At 36.0% G+C, this 20,198-nt stretch overlaps 1 protein-coding gene across 1 annotated transcript in view; it reads right to left on the reverse strand.

Moving 5' to 3' along the window:
• LOC584197 overlaps nt 1–17,453 on the reverse strand; it is a 34,917-nt gene extending 17,464 nt beyond the window's left edge. The window contains exons 1-4 of the mRNA XM_030998710.1: nt 17,066–17,453; nt 9,387–9,619; nt 8,147–8,237; nt 7,727–7,763 (exon numbers count right to left, since the gene is read on the reverse strand). Coding sequence (XP_030854570.1) covers nt 7,727–7,763; nt 8,147–8,237; nt 9,387–9,552 — 294 coding nt within the window. The 5' untranslated portion in view covers nt 9,553–9,619; nt 17,066–17,453. The remainder of the gene's footprint in view (nt 1–7,726; nt 7,764–8,146; nt 8,238–9,386; nt 9,620–17,065) is intronic.
• Between the last annotated feature and the right edge of the window lie 2,745 nt (nt 17,454–20,198).

Here is a 20,198-nt window from a genome sequence, read left to right on the forward strand (position 1 = left end):
AGTGGTTCTTTAATCGTTTTGTCAGGTCGGCTAGATATATATTTTAAATTATGTTGCCAGTCCGTTTACAAGACTAACTACACTGCATAATTCCAGCAAAAACACAGGCATGGGAAGAATTGTGTATTTGAAAACAGGAGAGATTTTCTATTGCATTAACACAAGAGCAAGTTGGGACGCACCAGTGATGTTAGGTGAAAAAAACAAGATTTACTGATTGCACAAAGAATATCGATATTGATATCAAGTCAGTATGCAATTTTCCTCTTTCCAGCTTTACTGACGCATTAAATTTAGGATATCGCGGGTCCATACAATTTAGACCGGTTTGCGTCATAGTACAACGCAAAGTGCTTTGAGTTCAATTCAAATGATTGGTGCCAAAACACAAGTAGAATTAACGCATTTTTGTCAGAGGTGGACATTTGGCACAAATTGGTGTTAGAGAGAGCTAACAGCACCCTCATTCAGAGCTGCTAACCTTGTGCGAACAAAAAAAAGGAACCATGGTGGCAAAAAGAGGAATTCATTAAAGCGAAACTTACAACCACGCCCAAGATACTTCCAATGAAGAAATGTCAATTCCATGTGCATTTTTTTTCCATATTAGGACCTACAGTGTATTTACAAGTAGGAATTTTGTTGTTGTTATTTTGGTATTATCGGCATTTCATTCTTTTTGAGAATACTTTTCCTTCAAGAATGTTTTAACCTTAGTTTTCTTTTTACTTTGTGATCAAAATAACATTTTAGGGCAGTTGTTTGACGTGCAGGATGTAAATTTTTTTTTTTAAATATCACAATTAATTTAAAAACATTATGTGAAGAAAAAAAAACGTAATTTGGATGAAAAAACGAGCCTAAATTATTCAGGGAGATTTTCTTTTCTTTGTCCGTGAGACTGAATTATTAAAAATACTCAATTATGAGAGGAATGGGAAAAAATTGTATTTTTGGAAGTGAAAAGTGTAAAGTGAAGATGATTGCATTGAAGATTGTATTTTTATGTCATGGCAGCTGTGCACGGGGAGGTAGCAGCTGTGGGTATCCCATCAGGTTGGCCTAGAGTATGACTACACATCTAGTGAGATCCAAGAGCGATAACACAACCAGAAAAAAATACTACAGAGCCTTCAAAAGATGTGAGAGCTTCATTCGTCCGGAGAATTGTTTGTCTCTACTCTCTACCAGTGGAAGCTATCCGCGTAGCTTTATACATCACACATCTAATCGGTAAGGGTAGTTCATTGGGTTAAGAAGCTGTATACGCGATAAAGTGGGCTCACAAATTGAGGGAGCTCAAAGACCTAACCGACAATTTCTTTATTAAAAATTCAGTGGAATCTGCCAAGCGTCAATGTAAGAAAGCAACCGACAAGAAAGACGCCCAAATGTCAGAGCAAATTGTTTTGTTATGTGAGAATACTCAGAATGCATGGACATCGCTTTTTTGAGAGATCTAGCATTCATCGTTTTGCAGTTTTATTAAGATTCAATAAAGCAAGAGGGATGAAATGCAGGGACATTTCAATTTCTGAATCTCACATATCTTTGCACATGAGGGGAGGCGGGGCCTCTACGGCAGCCATAGCTTCCACTATGACAGATTATGGGAAATTAATGGCAGATAGAAAACCTACACTGCTAAAGATGGTTACGTTGAACCTTTGGAAAACAAGTTCAAGATCACAAAGGTGCTAAAGCTTTGATCAGTTGCAAAGGATTAATTTAAATATTTCAGGCAACCCTGATAACCTATCATAGTATCAAAGCATTTTTCCAGTTCTTTATTTACTCTAGCTGATACTGACGGGCTATATGCCATACTGTATATGTTGGTGTATTTTTCAAATTATTTTGTCTTCAATGACGTATGTGTTGTGTATAGTGGTGTACAGAGAAAATGAGTGTTGAAAGAGGGGTTTTTATTACATAACAGGACATGTATGTTACAGGTTTTAGGGGATTGTTGAGCATGATAGAGCGCAACAAATCAAATGCTGCCAAAAACAGAATTGAAAAGTTGCACTTTATCAAGTAATACAATTGTCAAGTGGAGTCATTAGACTCAGAATCAAAGACCATGTAAAGAACAATACAAATAAAACTTGGCAGTTGCTCCAAAGACAATACTGACAGGATACCGTATATGTTATTTTATTGGTGGTTATTTTACCCGACTGCTAAGAAAGCATAAATGCGGGACCTGGTAATGAGGATTAATGCCTTACCAAAGGGCACTAGCGCATCGACTTGGTTCGAGCCCGGGTCCCCGGATTACGAGACCACTGCTCTACCAACTGAGCTATCGCGCTTCCAGAGCTGCCAACCTTGTGCAACCAAAAAAGGGAATTCATTAAAACGAAACTTAAACCAAGCGCGACACACTTCCAATGCAGAAATGTCCATTCCTCATGCTGTTAATTTCATATTGGGACCTATAGTTTATTTACAAGTACCAGTAAGTAGTTTGTTTTTTTGGTTGGTATTATCGGTGTCTAATTCTTTTTGAGAATATTTTTCTCTTCAAGTATGTTTTAACCTTATTTTTCTAATGAAGTAGAGGTTTTAGGGCATTTGGTTGACGAGCGGGACGTTTAAAAAATCGAAAAAGTCAATTTAAAAAAAAAAGGTTTTATGAAATCAAAAACATACTACCGTAATTTTGAGAAAAAACAGAATAATTCCGGGCAAAACATATAGTTGGCACTTGGCAGCTCTGTATATCCCATGTATATATTGGTGTATTTTGTTTCATTATTTTGTCTTCAATGTCATATGTTGCGTATAATGGTGTTAGGAGAAAATAAGTGTTGAAAGAGGGTTTATTTTTAATTTGCCAATCTGACTTAAGAAAATATCACCAAAATTTGGACTTTGAGCCAGGAAGATTTTGATTTTAAAATTGTGGTTTTCATCTCTTATAACAACATTTTTGCAAATTTGGTAATATCACCAGCTCATATCTTGTGGGATGCCTTTGCAGAACTCATACTTAGTCGTTTCTGGTAAAGGTCTATCCCAAGTAGAGGTACAATTTCTCATCAACTAAAGAAGTTTCTAAAGCAGAAAATGGGGGAAAAAACATAATCCCTTGTAATGTTCTTTCTCTGTCGCTCAAAACTGCAAGTTGCGCAAGCTGTTTTTTATCATTGTGCTAATAAAATCTGCTCAATAAAAACATGTTGTACCTACATATCTCTGAATCTTGATTAGATCCAGGGCTAGAATGAACAACTGTCTTTTGAGGATAATTAAAAAAATTGAAGGGAAATTCACAACTGATTTAAAGTTGACACAAGCTGGATTACATAAAAACAGAGTGCTTTTTTGCAATGGATGGAAAAGAGATACCAACGGCACTCAATAGGTTAGTTTTTCAAAAGGCTTGGATACCCTTTTCAAAGATGGACAAAAATTAATCACCTTTTAAGATGCGTGGATGGGACACTGGTATTATTCTACAAATTTCCTAATGGCACAGGAACCCTAATGAAAGCATGTTAAATCCACAGACAACCAACACACATACACACAGACGTTCATTTATGTTCAAAGAATTCAGAAAATGATGGGCATAGTTTCATAAATAGCTATATTATGGGGAAAGAAAACAGAAATGGCAGAGGTTTTTATAATTGATGTTGCCGTGAACCCTTCATGAGCCTATAGAAGTACTTGGAGTCTTGGGATGGAATACTTCTAGCAAGGCATGTCAACTAGCTCTGCCTGCCTGCGCAAAACTTATCAACAAAAATGGTCTTCAAGTAGCATTGTTTTCAATGATTATTTATTAAAAGTGTAAATTAATTAAAAGACGAACACAAATACATGGAATAATGCATGTAATGTCAAATGCAGTCACTTTATCATCCGTATAGTTAATTAGATCAAGATATTTGGGGGAGAAAATACACTAGGAACTTTGCATGGTGCATCATCATTATTATGAATGGAAATGCAGCAAAAGATGAAAATAAAGGTTCAATGGTGATAATATTAAAGAGTTGAGCAAGTACATGTACAGGTAATTACAAAACATTTACATGTACAAGTGACCACTGAAAATAGTGATCCTTATTGACGAGTGCATCCATAAAATATTCAATGCTTTGAATAGAAATTATCAATGATTTACAGCACAAAGGTACATGTAAAACAACTTTTTATAAAGGTTCAAACTTTAATGATATCGATATCTGTAATAAGTCATCTTCATCAAAATTAATGATATGCAATGAACAAAAACCATAAACATGTGAAGAGTACAATCTAATAAGTACATGAGAGTTTACGCAATGATTTGGCTACATCTCACGAAACAAAAGTTCAGTATGCAAACATCCTGGAAAATTATTGCATAGCGTAAAATTTCATTACATAATTACACACCCACCCCCTTCCCTCAATGAGTTTCAAAACAAAATAAAACATCACATTTTCAATGAGCAATCTGTAAGTTATGTAGTAGAATACCATTTTACTTTCTGCTATTATCAAGTTCGAATTCATGATATTATTTTGGGAATGGTTGTGCATACACGTACATTGATGTTAATCTTGAAATAAAAATGTGCATGTTGCAATTTTTGTTTTAAACCAAACAAACAAGAAGTAGCCTCATAAATACATTATTTGCAGGTCATCATATTTTCTGAAAGATTGCATTTATGAACAGCTTTTTAAGTCATCCTGCCATTGAAATTATCTTTACTGTCAATGAACAAAGTCCATAAGAAAGGGGGGGGGGGGGAATGAGAACAAGGTTTGAAACTTGAACATAACATCGCCTACAAATAAATTTCTCATTTTATTGTCAACAAGTTTTCATGAAAAAATCAATGTAAAAATAATCATGTATTGAATCAAACTTCTTCCACAATTACTTTGTTCATGAATCATTCTAATGTAAGCCAAATTGAATGAAGATCTCAGAAATGTAGTGCCAACAGAATAAGTTGAAAAAAGATGGCATACATTTGTACATGTACACATGCATAAATATATGAATCGTGTACATGTTCATTTCATGTCAACCATTAACATTGCTATGAAGCTAACAAAATATGCATGAAATTAATTCTTCACTCACATCCCATCTATTTTTTTATATTAATAGCTTATTACAACAATTGGTTTATTAATTTCCTTTAGCTTATAGTTTAATTGTATTATTAGTGTTAATTTCAATCTAATTATTAGGGGCAGGAATTATCACATGCCAAAATGAAATACCATGAAGAAAGAAAGCATCTTTGATCAATTAAATATTTAAAGACCTTTCCTTACAACTGCTTGTGTCTCAAGAGGTTTCTACATCAAAATCTTCTATTCTCATCTAGTTTCTTTCATCACTAATTACATAATTACATGACAAGTAGTAATTTCATGCTGCATAATGAAAATATACGATGTCAACATACTCCATTTATTTCATGCCATGATGTACTGGCATTTAGGATTGATTACAAACAAATGAGGTGTGCGAGATAAAGAGAAAAGTTAAGATTAAACACAAGATAAAGGTACATAATGTTTAGTATATGGTGCATCATGATCAACAGTTAAATAACGATGTCGTTCAGGTTCCAATCGCATTGTGCTTCTTCAAACATTCTCCATTTACGCACTGCTCATTGCTTCACGGGCGTTCATTCCTTTTATAAATTTATTTTCTTAGAATTCTCCTCGTTGATCCACGGCTTAGAACATGCGATATCCACAGGACAAAGAAGTTCTGCATCTGCTCTTTGTTACATAAATCGGTTTTCAGACGTTTAAATAATTCTATCATATATATACTTAATCAAAGTTCACAAGATTGCACAATAATACCATTTGAAGCATTCGATATGATCAAATTGTGCATACGAAAACTGCACACAGAATCAAGGATTCAGTGTGGCAAGAGAGGTAAACACAAGAAGGTAACATTACAATCAACAGTATTCAAAAAGTAAATCCCTTCAAAAGGAAAATATAGATATTTTTTACAATTCCAAGAACACCCCAGTTTTTTAAACCCTTTCTGAGGCTTTCACACCAACAATCATATGGAACACCTTTTTCTAATGTTTCAATATTATCAGTTTAGCGATAAGAAAACAAATTTCCACAAAGCAATTTGGCACTAAAATATAACCACAAAAAAATGACCCAACTCCTGGGCTGGCACAATCAAAATACTGCATTTTTTAATGATTTCATACAAATTACAATTTGAAAAAATTAACAAAGAAACGAAATGATTGAAAATGGCCCGTAGACGCACATAACAAAATTCAGAAATAACTTGGTTTACAAATTCATTGTGTTTATGTTAAAAATACTTGATTTTGTACTTTACATTTTCACATCTACATATGTATGTACATGTACATTGTTTGTTTATCACAATACTAGAGAAGTAAAATCTTAAATCTCACCCACCCTCTCCCTTTTCCTCCACAAAAAATTCAAGCAATAACAATCCCCCCCCCCCCCCATAACTTAACCCGTCTCTGAAGAAAATATGGCAAATGCTCCAAACAATACAAGTTGAATAGACTAACACACCATTTCATGACCAATGCACCCATTATCGATGACCATTACCGGTATACCAAAAGTAATATCAGGTTGAATGAAAACACAACACAAGTTTTGTATTTTATTGATTAATATTGGAGATCAATAAAATAAATGCTTATCACATATTGTATATTGAAAATGATCATGTTACAAGCTCAAATGAGAACAACGATCTGATGTGATGGTAACAGTGAAAGTTGTAGTTTAACCTTACAAAAGAAAATGACCTGAGGAATACCCATATTTACTAATAGTTTTCACTTAAAACAGTGATACATAGTGAAAATTCATAACTTGAATAGTTTTTATCACATATTTTTGCAAAATATTCACTTAGAACAGTGAAACTTTCATCCCAAACTTGATATAAGACAAGACTGGACTAGACTAGACTTGCTTAAAACAGCAAGAGGTTCAGTTAAATGATCAGGTGCATTTCATACACATGACACAAAACTACAAACAAACAACAAAATAATAATAATTGATAAATAAATAAAATACATGTCTTTTTTATTAATCTTTAAAAACTCCAGGAAAAATCATTAGTAATATATGAGGTCAATAAATGTCTCGTAGATGGGTTTTTCTTGATATAATCAGTATAAGCACTTTGGGCAGAATTACCACAAACATATCGGAAGCATAATGCATGCCAATGCCGCCCCCCCCCCCTCCCTAAAAAAGAGGGGGATGTCAGTTGGATGTTCTTACCAGTTTATTTGCCACATGCCAATAGCATCCACACTATTCCTAACATTTGCATTTCATATAAAAATGCAAGATATAATATGATAAAAATCTAATAATCCAAAAAGACATTTCCCAATTAAAAAATTTAAACACCCACTTATCTAACTATTGTGCGACAATGTTCATCTTCCAAATCAAGTACAAAAATATGACACCGTTATCATACACAAAAACCAACATGTTAAACATTTGGAATATATTTTGTAGAATTTCACATCCACTTCATATCAAAATTTATGACTCGTTCAAATATGAAGAAGAAAAAAAGAAAAGATAAGGGGACTTTGGCTAAACATGACATAATGTGCACCTCACCTGACCGAATGTTTTACATTCAATACTTGCAATTTCTTTAAAAGTGAAAATGGAAATGGGAAAGATACCACCAGGTCTGATTACGTACAGCTTTTGCAGATGTTCCTTCCATTTTGGTAGGCGCCCTGCATTGAAAGAGACAATATGGTAGAAATGGCGGCTTATTTATCAAATCATGGAAAGAAGCAATTGTTTCAAATTTGTCAACAAACAATAAAATTATAATCATCAAATGCTAGCCAAGGCCAAGAATTGCCAACCCTCCCCCCTTCTCTTTTCAAAATACACTTGAGTATTTTATCAGGCATGACTATACAGCAACTAAACAAGGAATCTATACACCAATCCATTTAGCTGATATAAATGTTCAAGCTTTTATCAACTAAAGAAGCATAATGAAAGCTTGGAATCTCACAAAATCACCCACATAAGTGTAAACAAATCATGAATGTTTTGTTCAATGCCACATGTTTGAAATTTGAAATGGTATAAACTTTAATGTACTTACGCGACCAGGTTTGCTCCAACTCCACCAAGTGGGACTCTGCGGACTTGTACTGATGCATTCTTGGGAATGAGATCACCCTCTCCCTTGTATTCTAGATAGCAGAAAATAACGAGAAAGAGAAAATATTGAGCAATATGAACAATGGAAGTGTTTCAGAAAATAATCCCTACCTTTAAAGGCCAAATTGTGAGTTCATGGGGGCTTACTATTGTATGACAATGATCCAAGTATTTGGCAAGAAGATAAGATAAAAATTACAGTAATATTAACTTGATGATACCTTGAAGAAATAAAGAACAGGATGTGCTTAAAGAGTGTGCCAAGTTTGAGGACAATCTGATTATCCACTCACAGAAATTTCTATAGAGTTTTAAATCTGCCTTTTGTCACCTTTTTCTATAGAGTTTTAAATCCCCCTTTTGTCACCTTGCACAAGACTTTGAGAGTCAGAGTGCATAAACAGACAACAGACTTCAAACACCCTTTTCTCTGCAGTAACATTGTGTGGGATGGACTCCTTCTTTAAAAAAAATTAAGTTAAGGACATCCAGTAAGCCAGTTGGTAAATACTATCTGCGCATGGGCAGATAAAGGTATGTAATTTCTTCCCAAATCCTAAAACCCATTGAGACAAATACTGATATCGTGCTCATGAAAGTTACGTAACCAGATCCATTTAAAATGCAGTTATCTGCAGGTGGACCGTGGAAGTATTCTCCTCAAGAGGCAAACAAATTCTTTTTCTTATAAACTGGACGTTGGTGTACATTTGAAATTATTATACAGAGTGAAGATTTGCAAAGACACTGGTACAAGAGCATAACTTTGAATTGAAAAATACTCCACAAATATCCCCAATATAAAAGAACAAATACCCGAATAATGATGGAATGACATGGGCTCTGCAGTAATGCTAAATGTAACTTTCAGACTCTATTGTGAAGTTTTCATAATTGTATAATATTCATTGCTGCTCCATTAATATAAGTGCTGTAACATCACGGATATCTCCAATTCCGTTTAACCGCCAGTCAAAACCGGACGGTTTTTGGTTAAACAATTTAAACAAAATATATTTTTAAAAAAATAAAAACACATATTTTTTTTTTTTTAAATTTAAACAAAAAACAAAAAAAAACGGGAAAACGAAACCGTCCAATTGAAAACGGAATCTGCCATGGGCGGTCGGATACCGGACGGGTAAATGTTTGACTACAGCACTAATTAATATGAAACCTACCTTCCGAAGATTGTGCATTAGTCACTTGAAGGTCAAACTCCACTCTGCCAATTTTCTTTTGTTCCATGATTGCCTTTTTAAGATCACCCAAGGAAATATGGAGGCCATCGAAGGTCACTGTGTCGTAGTCAATGCTACTCTTAAACTTGTAGTGCACAGAGGACATGCTTGCTCCTGTAGTCTCCACACGACAGCTGTAAATGTTCCAGATCTGCTCACTTCCCGATGAGGTCCTAAATGAACATGAAACAGAAGAAGAAAACCAAATGAGCTAAAGGTAATTGATTTGATAAAAATAAAACACAGATTAAGCAGCAAGAGCAATACATACCAGTAATGCACTTGTTTAAACTCTTTAAAGCTCATTTAAAAGCTTTTTGAAATGATGTACAATAGTTAAAGGATTCACCTGAAGAATCAAAAGTATTTTGAATTGATCCAAATTTTTATTATTGCCAAGGGGAAGCCTCACTGATCAAATATAACAGCTCCCTCTTCAAAACATGGTCGAAGCCCGCAGTAATTATCTCTCAAAAACATTAATTTCGAGATCCATATTTTCTACCTTTAGCGGTCGAACGACAACGCTAGCTGCACCACAAAGTAGCTAGCTGCTACACACATGCGCATATTATATTGCATGGTAAATACACAAGACTAGACTTTTTGTAAACTGTCAAAGCAGACTCTTGAGATCAAAAATTACGGCTGTAGGCGAGGAAATCAAGCTATTAAACGGGCATGATTTATAAGTAGATATCTTTTTTACCTGTTTCGTTTCAATTTCCTTTTTAGAGCATTTTTTCTTAAAGACCAAAACATTATCATACAATTTTTCACAGGTTTCATGGCAAACCACTGCTCAATACAAGTGCATACCGTTGTGGGGTGCGCGTGCCTGAAGTTAGCGACTGTAATCTCAGATCCTCATTAAATTCATCCAAGTAATTCACATTATTATGAATTTATGATGATCATATTGTAGCCATTTCAATATAGTTTGGTGAATAGAGGTATGAAATTTAAACTGAAGATTGCGATTATTCTGGCCATGTACTACGTGTACAGTTACGTGTACTTTTCAAAGTTAGTTAAGTTTTCGCAAGAAAATCAGAGTTGGTTAAAAATATATAGTACATAGAGTAGACAATTATTTGATACAGTTCTAGCATCTAATCAATGCACTAACACTTAGTTATTTAATTAGATATTAAATGCTTTCTTTTTTAATGAGTAAAAATGAAGCAGGAAGCCCGAAACCTTAATCAAAGTTATGAATAAGCCAGTAGGCCTACTAAATGAACTCAACAAACGGTTTCTTTTTATGAATTAATGAAAAAGTAGCCCTTAAAAAAAGTACACCTGAAAATGGAAAAAAGAGCACCCCAAAATTGGATAAGGAGCCCCTGAAATAATTTTTTTTTTCACTGCCACATGCTCTGCTATGATTGGAAACAAGCATCACATGGACGGCACATGCTATACACGCGACAGAGTTTTGCAAACATGTACATTTTGGAATGTGCTGGTAGCCAATAACAAAGGCTGCCCAGCCTGCTTAGAGAAACCGCGGTGTAATGTCACACCCAGATGGGCGCCAGCTGCCTGGTATGCATTAATCTTTGATAGGAATGTCTGTGTTTTTTAAATTTTTATTTCTACAACATGACAATGTATGCTTTGGAACTGAGAATGAGTGAAAGAGATAGTGAAAAAAAAGAGATGTTAATGAATATTAGGGAGGGATCGAGAGACAAAATGAAAGAAAAGAAAAAATATGAAAACTACATTACACACACTGTAAGTAAATAATTCTGTTATTTCTGTACTGAAAGAAGATCCAATTGTCTAAAGGTGAGATTTGAGGGGGGGGGGGGGGGGAATGGGTTTTAACAATTTCGGAAGATGAATAAATAGAAAAGAAAAAAGAAAATAGGAGTGAAGGAAGAATGATGATGAAGATAGTTCAAGATACCTTTTTTTTCATTTTCATCTCTAAAGTTAAAGACTATCAACATTTCACCCACTTATCTTTTTTTAATTTTTTTTTAATGTTGTCTAAAACTTTTTGTAAAAGAAATTTAAATAATTAAGGCAAAGAGACAGAGGACAGGAGAAAAATAAGAAAGAGGATGGATGCCAATAACTTCTTTTTGTTATTGTCTACTCTTTGTATTATGACCGTATTCCTTTATCTTTGTTGTGTAAAGCGTTGTCTTGTCCCTTTCTCTCCTATGTTGGCATCCCCCTTTTTCTTTTCCATAATTTGTAGTTCCTTTTGTAGTTACAGATTAGTTAATTTAATTACTCATTATTTCTAAGTATCATTTGAGGTGTTCACACTTGTACAAGCATTACTTTTTAGTGAACCCCTCTGTTTCCAACATGAATTTCTTACATTTGTTTTAAATGCTTATAATTATTGATTTGTAATGTTTTGTTGGAAACATGAATTAATTGAAATTGAATTGAAATTGAATAACTATCTTCAGAAAATAAACGTTTAACCAACAATTAGACGACCGCATTCATCAAAACCATTTAGCATTTCTCGCTCCTATTAACCGTTATTTTCGTGCAGTTTGTTACATGTGTTTTGTTTTTGTTTTTGAGACTTCATTGCCGATACGGAACTCCTAAATTAATAATTATTGACAAGACTTCATTGTCGATATGGACAACGAAGTCTTGCCAATAATCATTGTTTTTAGATCTCCGTCAAGGCAACAACAAAAAAATAACAAGAAAATTAGCATGAAACAGGTAATAAACATAAAGACTTTTAACTCATGACTTCATTTGGGTATGTTACTTTTAGTAGGGCGTCTCCATGCCGGGAGTTACGGGTCAAATTGTGGATAGGTTTCTGAACAAGCGCCAAACATCCGAGCCGCCATCTTGGAATTTAATGTATCGGTAGGCATGCATTATTTGTCCATTATCATCTATTCTTAGACTAATATTATCAATTTCGAAGTCATGACAACAACTCTTGCCTGATCTAGAGTAGGGTCTCCGGTTTGCGGCATCGCCCGGTTTGCGGCCAGGGGTATTTGTTTTAAAAATAAAATGAATATGACTCGATAATAATCATTGAAACCTACCGTGGATTCCACGGTAAGTTCTGCTTTGCCGAAAACATCCGTAGCAGGTGCTCCTGTCGGTACGGAGTATCCGTCAGCGATGTCGGAAATCTACGGCACCAGTCGCCGATGAAAATTCCAGCAGGTGCTAACTTTTAAGTTAAGAGATCGAGGCATGACTAGATCAATATTGTAGCTCTATTTGTCCGATATTTGTCCGATTGGAGGTGAAATTTGATGTTTTTGTGAAAGTATGATGGCTGTGGTCTGTCTCCTATCGCAGATATTTTGATTGTGCCACCGCATGGCCAGTTGCATGGGGTGGCCGCAAACCGGCACGTAATTACGTGTTTTTTCTGGTTTGCGGCGGGGGGTGTTAATACACACATAACATGCGGGATCGTGTATGATGGTATGTGTGCTGATGTGTGTACCCGCTATGACCCGATAGTTTCTAGTAGTACTTACCCCCGGATGGGATGATCCATTCGAGGAAAAGGTGAAATTGTTTAAAACTTGACAAATTTACCGTAGCAACAGATAAACATGAGAATTTGGGTTACCCGTAGTAATTTGGTACATGCTTTCATCGTGACGTAGCGCATAAAGCTTTGTGACGTACGCGTGCCGCAAACCGGTAATGCGTGCCCGCAAACCGGGGAACTCGAAGCATTTCGAAACGTGGTCAATGCTGACCACGCTGTGGGTCAGTTAGGTTATTTGTGACTTCTATTTAATAAGTAAGTATATGGACTCTTTATTGAGGGTATTGAAGTATTCTGTGAGTATTCCAATAAAAATAGAATCGGTAGTTCCCGCCGATCGGCCGCAGACCGGAGCCACTACTCTATGCCTGCTTTTTAGCATTTGATAGCCCAAAACTTGGAACACTTTTGGCATTCATTTTTTTTCTCTTTTAATCTGATTTTTTTTTTTTTTTACAAAAAAAAGCCCCAACTTACAGGCAGACACTTACTTTACTTTACTTTACTTTACTTTAATCCATCGATGTTGGTAGGACAGAGCCTGTTCATCGATCGATTGAATTCCTTTGCATCAATACTTCTGTTTGTTGTGGTTTCGTGTCGAGGTGTGTGTGTGGAGGGTGGAATAGTTCTGCATTCTTCTATTTACTTTCAAAGTCATATACTGAAGGTGAATTCTTCCAATAGTTATCGAGTTTGTTTTTGAAGGCATTTACAGATGGGGCATTAACCACTTCTTCAGATAGGCTATTCCATGTGTCCACTACTCTATTCGAGAAAAAGAATTTCCTGATGTCCAGATGTGAAAATGTCTTCTCTAGTTTCAGAGTATGGCCTCGTGTTCTGTTTTCCTTGCATAAGTGTAGTAGGTTTGTCTGAGTGGTGTATAAGCCATGGAGGTACTTGTAAACATCAATCATATCTCCTCTCTTTCTGCGATGGGCAAGAGACGGTAGCTTCAGGTATCTCAGACGTGTTTCGTATGGAAGATTTTTCAGTCTAGGTACCATCTTTGTAGCTCTTCGTTGGACACTTTCAAGTCTCTTTTGTTCACCTATCCTGTATGGTGACCATGCAGCTTGTCCGTACTCCAAGACAGACCTTACAAGGCCTATGTACAAGAGTTTGAAAGTGTCCGTGTCCATGTTTGCGAATGATCTTCGTATCACCCCCAGTAGCCTGTTAGACCTGGATATAACATGGGAGATGTGGTCTTTGAAGGTCAGCTTAGAATCAACAAGCACACCAAGATCCCTTTCCACTTTAGATTCTTTCAGGATTGTAGTTTCATTGCCATTCTTCATGCGATAATCATAGCTTGAGGGGGACCTGCCTATTTTCAACACAGTACACTTCTCTGGGTGAAATCTAAGCTGCCATGTATCTGACCATTCCTGCATCTTTATCAGATCATCCTGCAATTTCTGGGAATCTTCGTCGGTGTCACATCTGGCATACAGTTTCGTGTCGTCTGCAAAAAGCTTAATTCTGGACTCTATGAAATCAGGAAGATCGTTTATGTAGATCAGGAATAACAGCGGCCCGAGTACACTCCCTTGCGGAATTCCACTCTGCACTGATGACCATTCCGACCGTTGACCCTTCACTACTACACGCTGTCTCCTTCCGACTAAGAATGCTTTGATCCATCCCAGTGTCTCATCCTGGATGCCAAAGGCTTCAACTTTCTGCAGCAATCGATAATGGGGTACTGAATCAAAAGCTTTCATAAAGTCCATGTAAACTGCATCAATGTTACCTCCCTCTTCTAAGATATGTGTCCAGTCATTGAGTACTTCCAACAGATGGGTGGTACAGGAACGACCAGCAACGAAGCCATGTTGGTGTGCAGACAACATCTCATTTGTTGATAGGTGTTTGATGATGTGCTTTCTCACCATGCACTCAAATATCTTGCACACAACGCATGTGAGACTCACTGGTCTATAGTTCCTGCTTTCTTGCTTGTTTCCTTTTTTGAAAATGGGTGTAACATTAGCTGATTTCCAGTCCAAGGGTAATTCTCCCTTTTCTAAGCTCAATTTGAACAAGAGTGAAAGTGGCACATCAAGAACGCCTGCCAACCTTTGCAGTAAACGTGGATGCAATCCATCAGGTCCTTGAGACTTATTTGGTTTCAGATTCCTTAGCAACTCGAACACGTCTGATGGTACGACAGCAAAGCTTGTTAATGCTGATTCAAAGTCAATTTCAGGAGGAGTCGGCATATTCTGCAAGTCTTCGCGGGTGAACACACTAATAAAGAAGTCTTGCAGTACTTGGGCTTTTTCTATGTCTGTTTCAGTAGTGGTTCCATCCGACTTAATAAGACTGCCGATACTTTCTCGAGCGGTTGTTTTAGACTTAACGTATGACCAGAAGGCTTTGGGATTTTCCTTGACTCCAGATGCTATATCTTTCTCCAATCTTTGCACTGCCTAAAAAATAAGAACCCATTCTTATTTTCGATCCGTGCGTTGGCGATGCTCCTTTGATGCATTTCACATTGACTTTGCACAGAGACTTCCACGTTTTGAACGAAATCCTCAGGAAAACGGACAACCCATAAAAAATCCATTTCTTTAAGAAATTAAAAAAAATATTTAAAAAATGAATTTCTCGATTCTCTCCCTCAAAAAAAAAGCCTGCACTGCAGTCTTGCACCCCAGTATTTTTCAAAAAGTTCAGTTCCAGGAACAATTGCAGAATACCCTACCACGGTTTTACAGAATTAGATCTAGAACTAGTCTATAACAGTCTGACAAATATTAGAAATATAGTCTAGAACTAGAGTCTAGGTCTAGAAGCCAAATTCCAACGACCATCGACTAACAGTCTGACAAATATATTAGAAATTGAGACCAACGACCATCGACCAAATACTATTGAATGAAAGAGTCCAACGACCATCGACCAACAGTCTGACAAATATTAGAAAAAGAGACCAACGACCATCGACCAAATAGTGAGGCATATTTGTTTAAAAGAGCCAACGACCAACGACCATCGACCAAGGACTCCCAAATATTAAAAAAGAAGCCAACGACCAACGACCATCGACCAAGGACTCCCAAATATTAAAAATGAGGCCAACGACCAACGACCATCGACCACCCACCAATACTAGTCTAGTCTAAGCACAACGCTAATTTTTTCTTTTGTATTTCATTCCACTATTATAAGCACAAAACTATTATTGTTTTCTTTTGTATTTTTAGAACGAGACATCACTTGTTGATTAAAAAAGCACAACACCATTATTTTTCTTTTGTATTTTTAGAACGAGACATTACTTGTTGATTAAAATATCTAATAGGGTCTTAGAAAGCAGACTAGCAGTGTAAGAGAGGGCACAAGGTACAAACAAATACGTGTGTGGGACTATGTACGGGCTGGACATTTTGTGTTACTGAAATGTGCTTAGAATTCAAGTAATTCATCTATTAAATGACTATAACAGACAATAAACAAGACAAAGGTAAGGACAAGAATCAGTGCTTATCAATATAACAGACATTTTGCATGAAATACCATCAGGAAAGCCATCTAAATTTGTCACAAATTAGCGACAAACACACCTAATTCAGCGCTGCAATGACGCACAAAACCGCGTAAAATTCAACTTTTCATCCACCAAATGAATTCAAACACTTGCATTATACAATCTTCAATACCTGTATCACCGTTATCACAAATAATAAAATCACAATCTATATCTACGGCTAATAATATGAAGACTAACGATATGGTAGGGTATTCTGCAATTAAGCCCAGTTCCACACTGAATTATGATTGATTTTTTCACTAATTTCAAGTGTCCCAAATTTAGCAGCAACTCAACTAGATTTCAAATTGTCATTGACACATTCACATTAGAAATCTACTAGAATCATGAGAATCTACTTTCACAAAGAACAGAGCCGTTCCCAGTCGATACAACACGTGACGTCACAAATCGAGAATAACAGTTTTCATTCTTCCGTATTCATTAGTCAAGCCAGCAATCACATTCTACACTCTCTCTATCATATCATTATCATAACATGATACCAACACCATATGATGCCATGATTGTTAAACCAGAATATAAAGTAAACTGAGGTAAACTTACAAGTTGAAATGATGTAGTAAGACTGAAGAACACGACGAAAAATATGTATCAAACCGGCAAGCTGCTCGCTGGACAGGTTCCCTATTGTAGCGTATGGCCAATTAACTTCCTACATACAAGCTGCAAGTTGTGTGCAGGCCGAGGCCCCTGCCAGTAGAAATAGAATGTCCAACAAACGACTCCAGTTTTTGCCACTAGAACTGCAAATAAATACTCCTTTTAATAGCAAATCTTCGTGCGTAAAATCCTTTTATTGAAAATCAGCGTCGATCAGCAAACGATGAGACAACCTTTTCTGTTAAAAGAGTTGTTTTCGTTGCTTTTCAGCAAGATGGCCGATGTCGTATTGCCATTTCGAATTGCAATCACGCACTGAATAAAAATAACGGGTTTCCCAAGATGCGCAGCGGATATAATATGCATACAATACACGTATCGGTACGTATCGTACACGATTTGCATAGCAGAGTACTGTATAAATACAGCCATGACGTCATCATATACCCATTGCACTGTTACACCATGGACCTACTACAAATTACCCATTTAGATATGCCATGGATATTTCTAGAATAGAAAATGTATATTTTCAATTTTTTTAGAGCAAGACATTTCTACGAAATAGTTTGGTATCATTTAAAGAGAAACCTGCGACGCATAAACCATGAGAAAAATTCCACATAAATGAGTTAGGTAAGTTTTGTGAAATTGTTCAACACCAACTCGATATCTAAGCCAAATTTAGAACACATTCATTATTCATTTGGAACAAATACGAGTTGTTGTTTTTTTTTGGGGGGGGGGGAGGGGGGCACTGATGATTAAAACGGGGCAACTTTCTGCTGGAAAGTTTTTCCTAAAAGTAAATAAGGGTCATTTTCAACTCCGCCAATCATCATACATAACTCCTTAGCAAGTGACAAACCGGGGAGTCCGCGCCTTGACCCTCTTCTCTCTTTCTCTCACTCTCGGGGCCGGGGGGGGGGGGGGCACTTACAGTATTCTGACTATGAATTAATGCTTACCCCTACGACATTCTTGCTCCCGGGTTCTGGCTATGCTATGCACAAATTATTTATATTCATTTTAAAAGATCATTCGCCCCGCCCCCTTGTAACAAAGTTTTTATCAAGGTCGAGCGTGTCAAAGAAACCTCCTCGATATAGCTCTCAAGTGGGTAGTCCCTGCAGTAGACCGACAAAACAAAGAAATAAATCAGAAAATAAAAAAATGTAAGAAAGTTACCACATATATGTCCACAAAGCCGTTAAAAAACTGGAACATATAGCTTTTATTTTCAAGTAAACATTTCCATATATTATATTATATTCGAATATACGCAGTGAAAATAATTTACAAATCGCAAAAAATATTTTAGAACCTACTGTTTATTCCTATTTTCTTACTTATTATTTTCTGTTTCTTTTACATGATATTTCCATTTAGAACTGTGAGGCTTATTGTATAACAAGCATGGTAAATGCATAAGGAAAATCGAAAACTGGCTTTTACGTTCGTGGGTTCCTTGGCAAACCGCCCCTCGGGGAAATTGACGATTGCAGTTGTTCGACTGCATAGATTATCTCAGGCCCGGTTATTTGGTAAAATAGGCCAATTTGGGGATGTGCGACCCTAACGCATTACCTTGGGGGGGGGGGGGGGGGGGGGGGGGGGGGGGGGGGGGGGGGGGTAAACAAGTTGGGTTTAATTTTTTCATTAATCGGTGATTTAATTTCACTTCCATGTTATGGTGTGTCAAAGATTTTTGTTGTTGATAGTAATGTTGAAAGTGAATTTGTTCTACTTTGGCGCAGTTTTGTGCTATACTATATTATTTGTTTTGTTGTTAATTCAAGATTTTCTCCTCCTTTCATCTTTTCTTTCGTAATTCCTTTTCTTTATTTTTCTTCTATTTTTGTATGTTTATCCATTCTTTGAATTTGCTTGTTTTTCTTTGTTTTAACCTTCATTAAAATTTTCTTCCATCTTTTGTTATTCTACTCTATGACTCTCTTCTGTTATCATTTCTTATGTATTTATTTGTTTTTGTCTACTTTTTATCGCGGACGGCGGTCTGAACCTTACGACTGCTGATGGTTGACTTTTTGTTTTAATCATTTATTTTTTTCTCATTTTCCCTTAGTTTTCCTTTAATTTTCTCATTTAGGCCTTACCTTCCTTCCTTCATTCTTTTTGTATTTCTTCTGATATCTTTCTCGTTCATCTTTTCCCTTATATTTCCTTATGATATATAAACACTGTATTTTAATTTCATCTAATCTTCAATCAATTCCAAGTAGCCTATTTCTTTCTTTTAAATCAATATTTCATCTCTCTCTCTCTCTCTCTCTCTCTCTCTCTCTCTCTCTCTCTCTCTTCATGTTTACATAATTATGTGGACCTTTCTTTTGACTCTTCCATATTTTCTTTTTTTCACCTTTCTTTATGATAATCTTTATATTTCTCTTTTTTCTCTTGCCTTTTCAACTAGCATTTCAAACAAATACATATTTTTATTTTTCCACTACCCTTTTTTTATTTTTCCTTCTGTGTCTTTATGGCTTCTTCCATTGTGTGTGGAACATTTTTAAAACAAAATAATTTATTTTTAATATCATTCATCAGGCAAATTAGCCTTAATAATAAGGCTAATGAATTATATTAAGATATAAGACTAAAATTACCTAATAATTGATATCAAGAATAAATTATTAATATGCACGAGCGGTCGTCATGATCTTTCCTTACCCGCTATACTGCAGCCTAAACATTGTGGCAATTATCCAGTTCAGCTATCAACTGAAATAATGACTATTTTCGACAAATGCATGATTTTCTTCTCAACCAGATTGTCGCCTTCTTCCTGTCAATAATCCAAATATTCTCATGACCTTAAAGGTAATACAAACCTTAGGTATAAGTTCATGGCAGTGGCGGATTGAAGGTAAAACAAAGGGGGGTGAAGGGGGGAAAGAAAAAGGGAGAAAAGGAGAAAAAGGAGGGGAAAAGAAAGAAAAGGGAAGAGAGAAAGAAGAAGAAAAGAGGGAGGAGAGAAACGGGGAGAGGAGAACAGGAGGGGAAAGGAAGAAAGGGGAAGATATTTGAGAGAAAAGGCGGAAAGGGAAGAAAGGGG

This window comes from Strongylocentrotus purpuratus, unplaced genomic scaffold (assembly GCF_000002235.5).
Source record: "Strongylocentrotus purpuratus isolate Spur 01 unplaced genomic scaffold, Spur_5.0 spur5_contig_861, whole genome shotgun sequence".
Classification (NCBI taxonomy): Eukaryota; Metazoa; Echinodermata; class Echinoidea; order Camarodonta; family Strongylocentrotidae; genus Strongylocentrotus; species Strongylocentrotus purpuratus.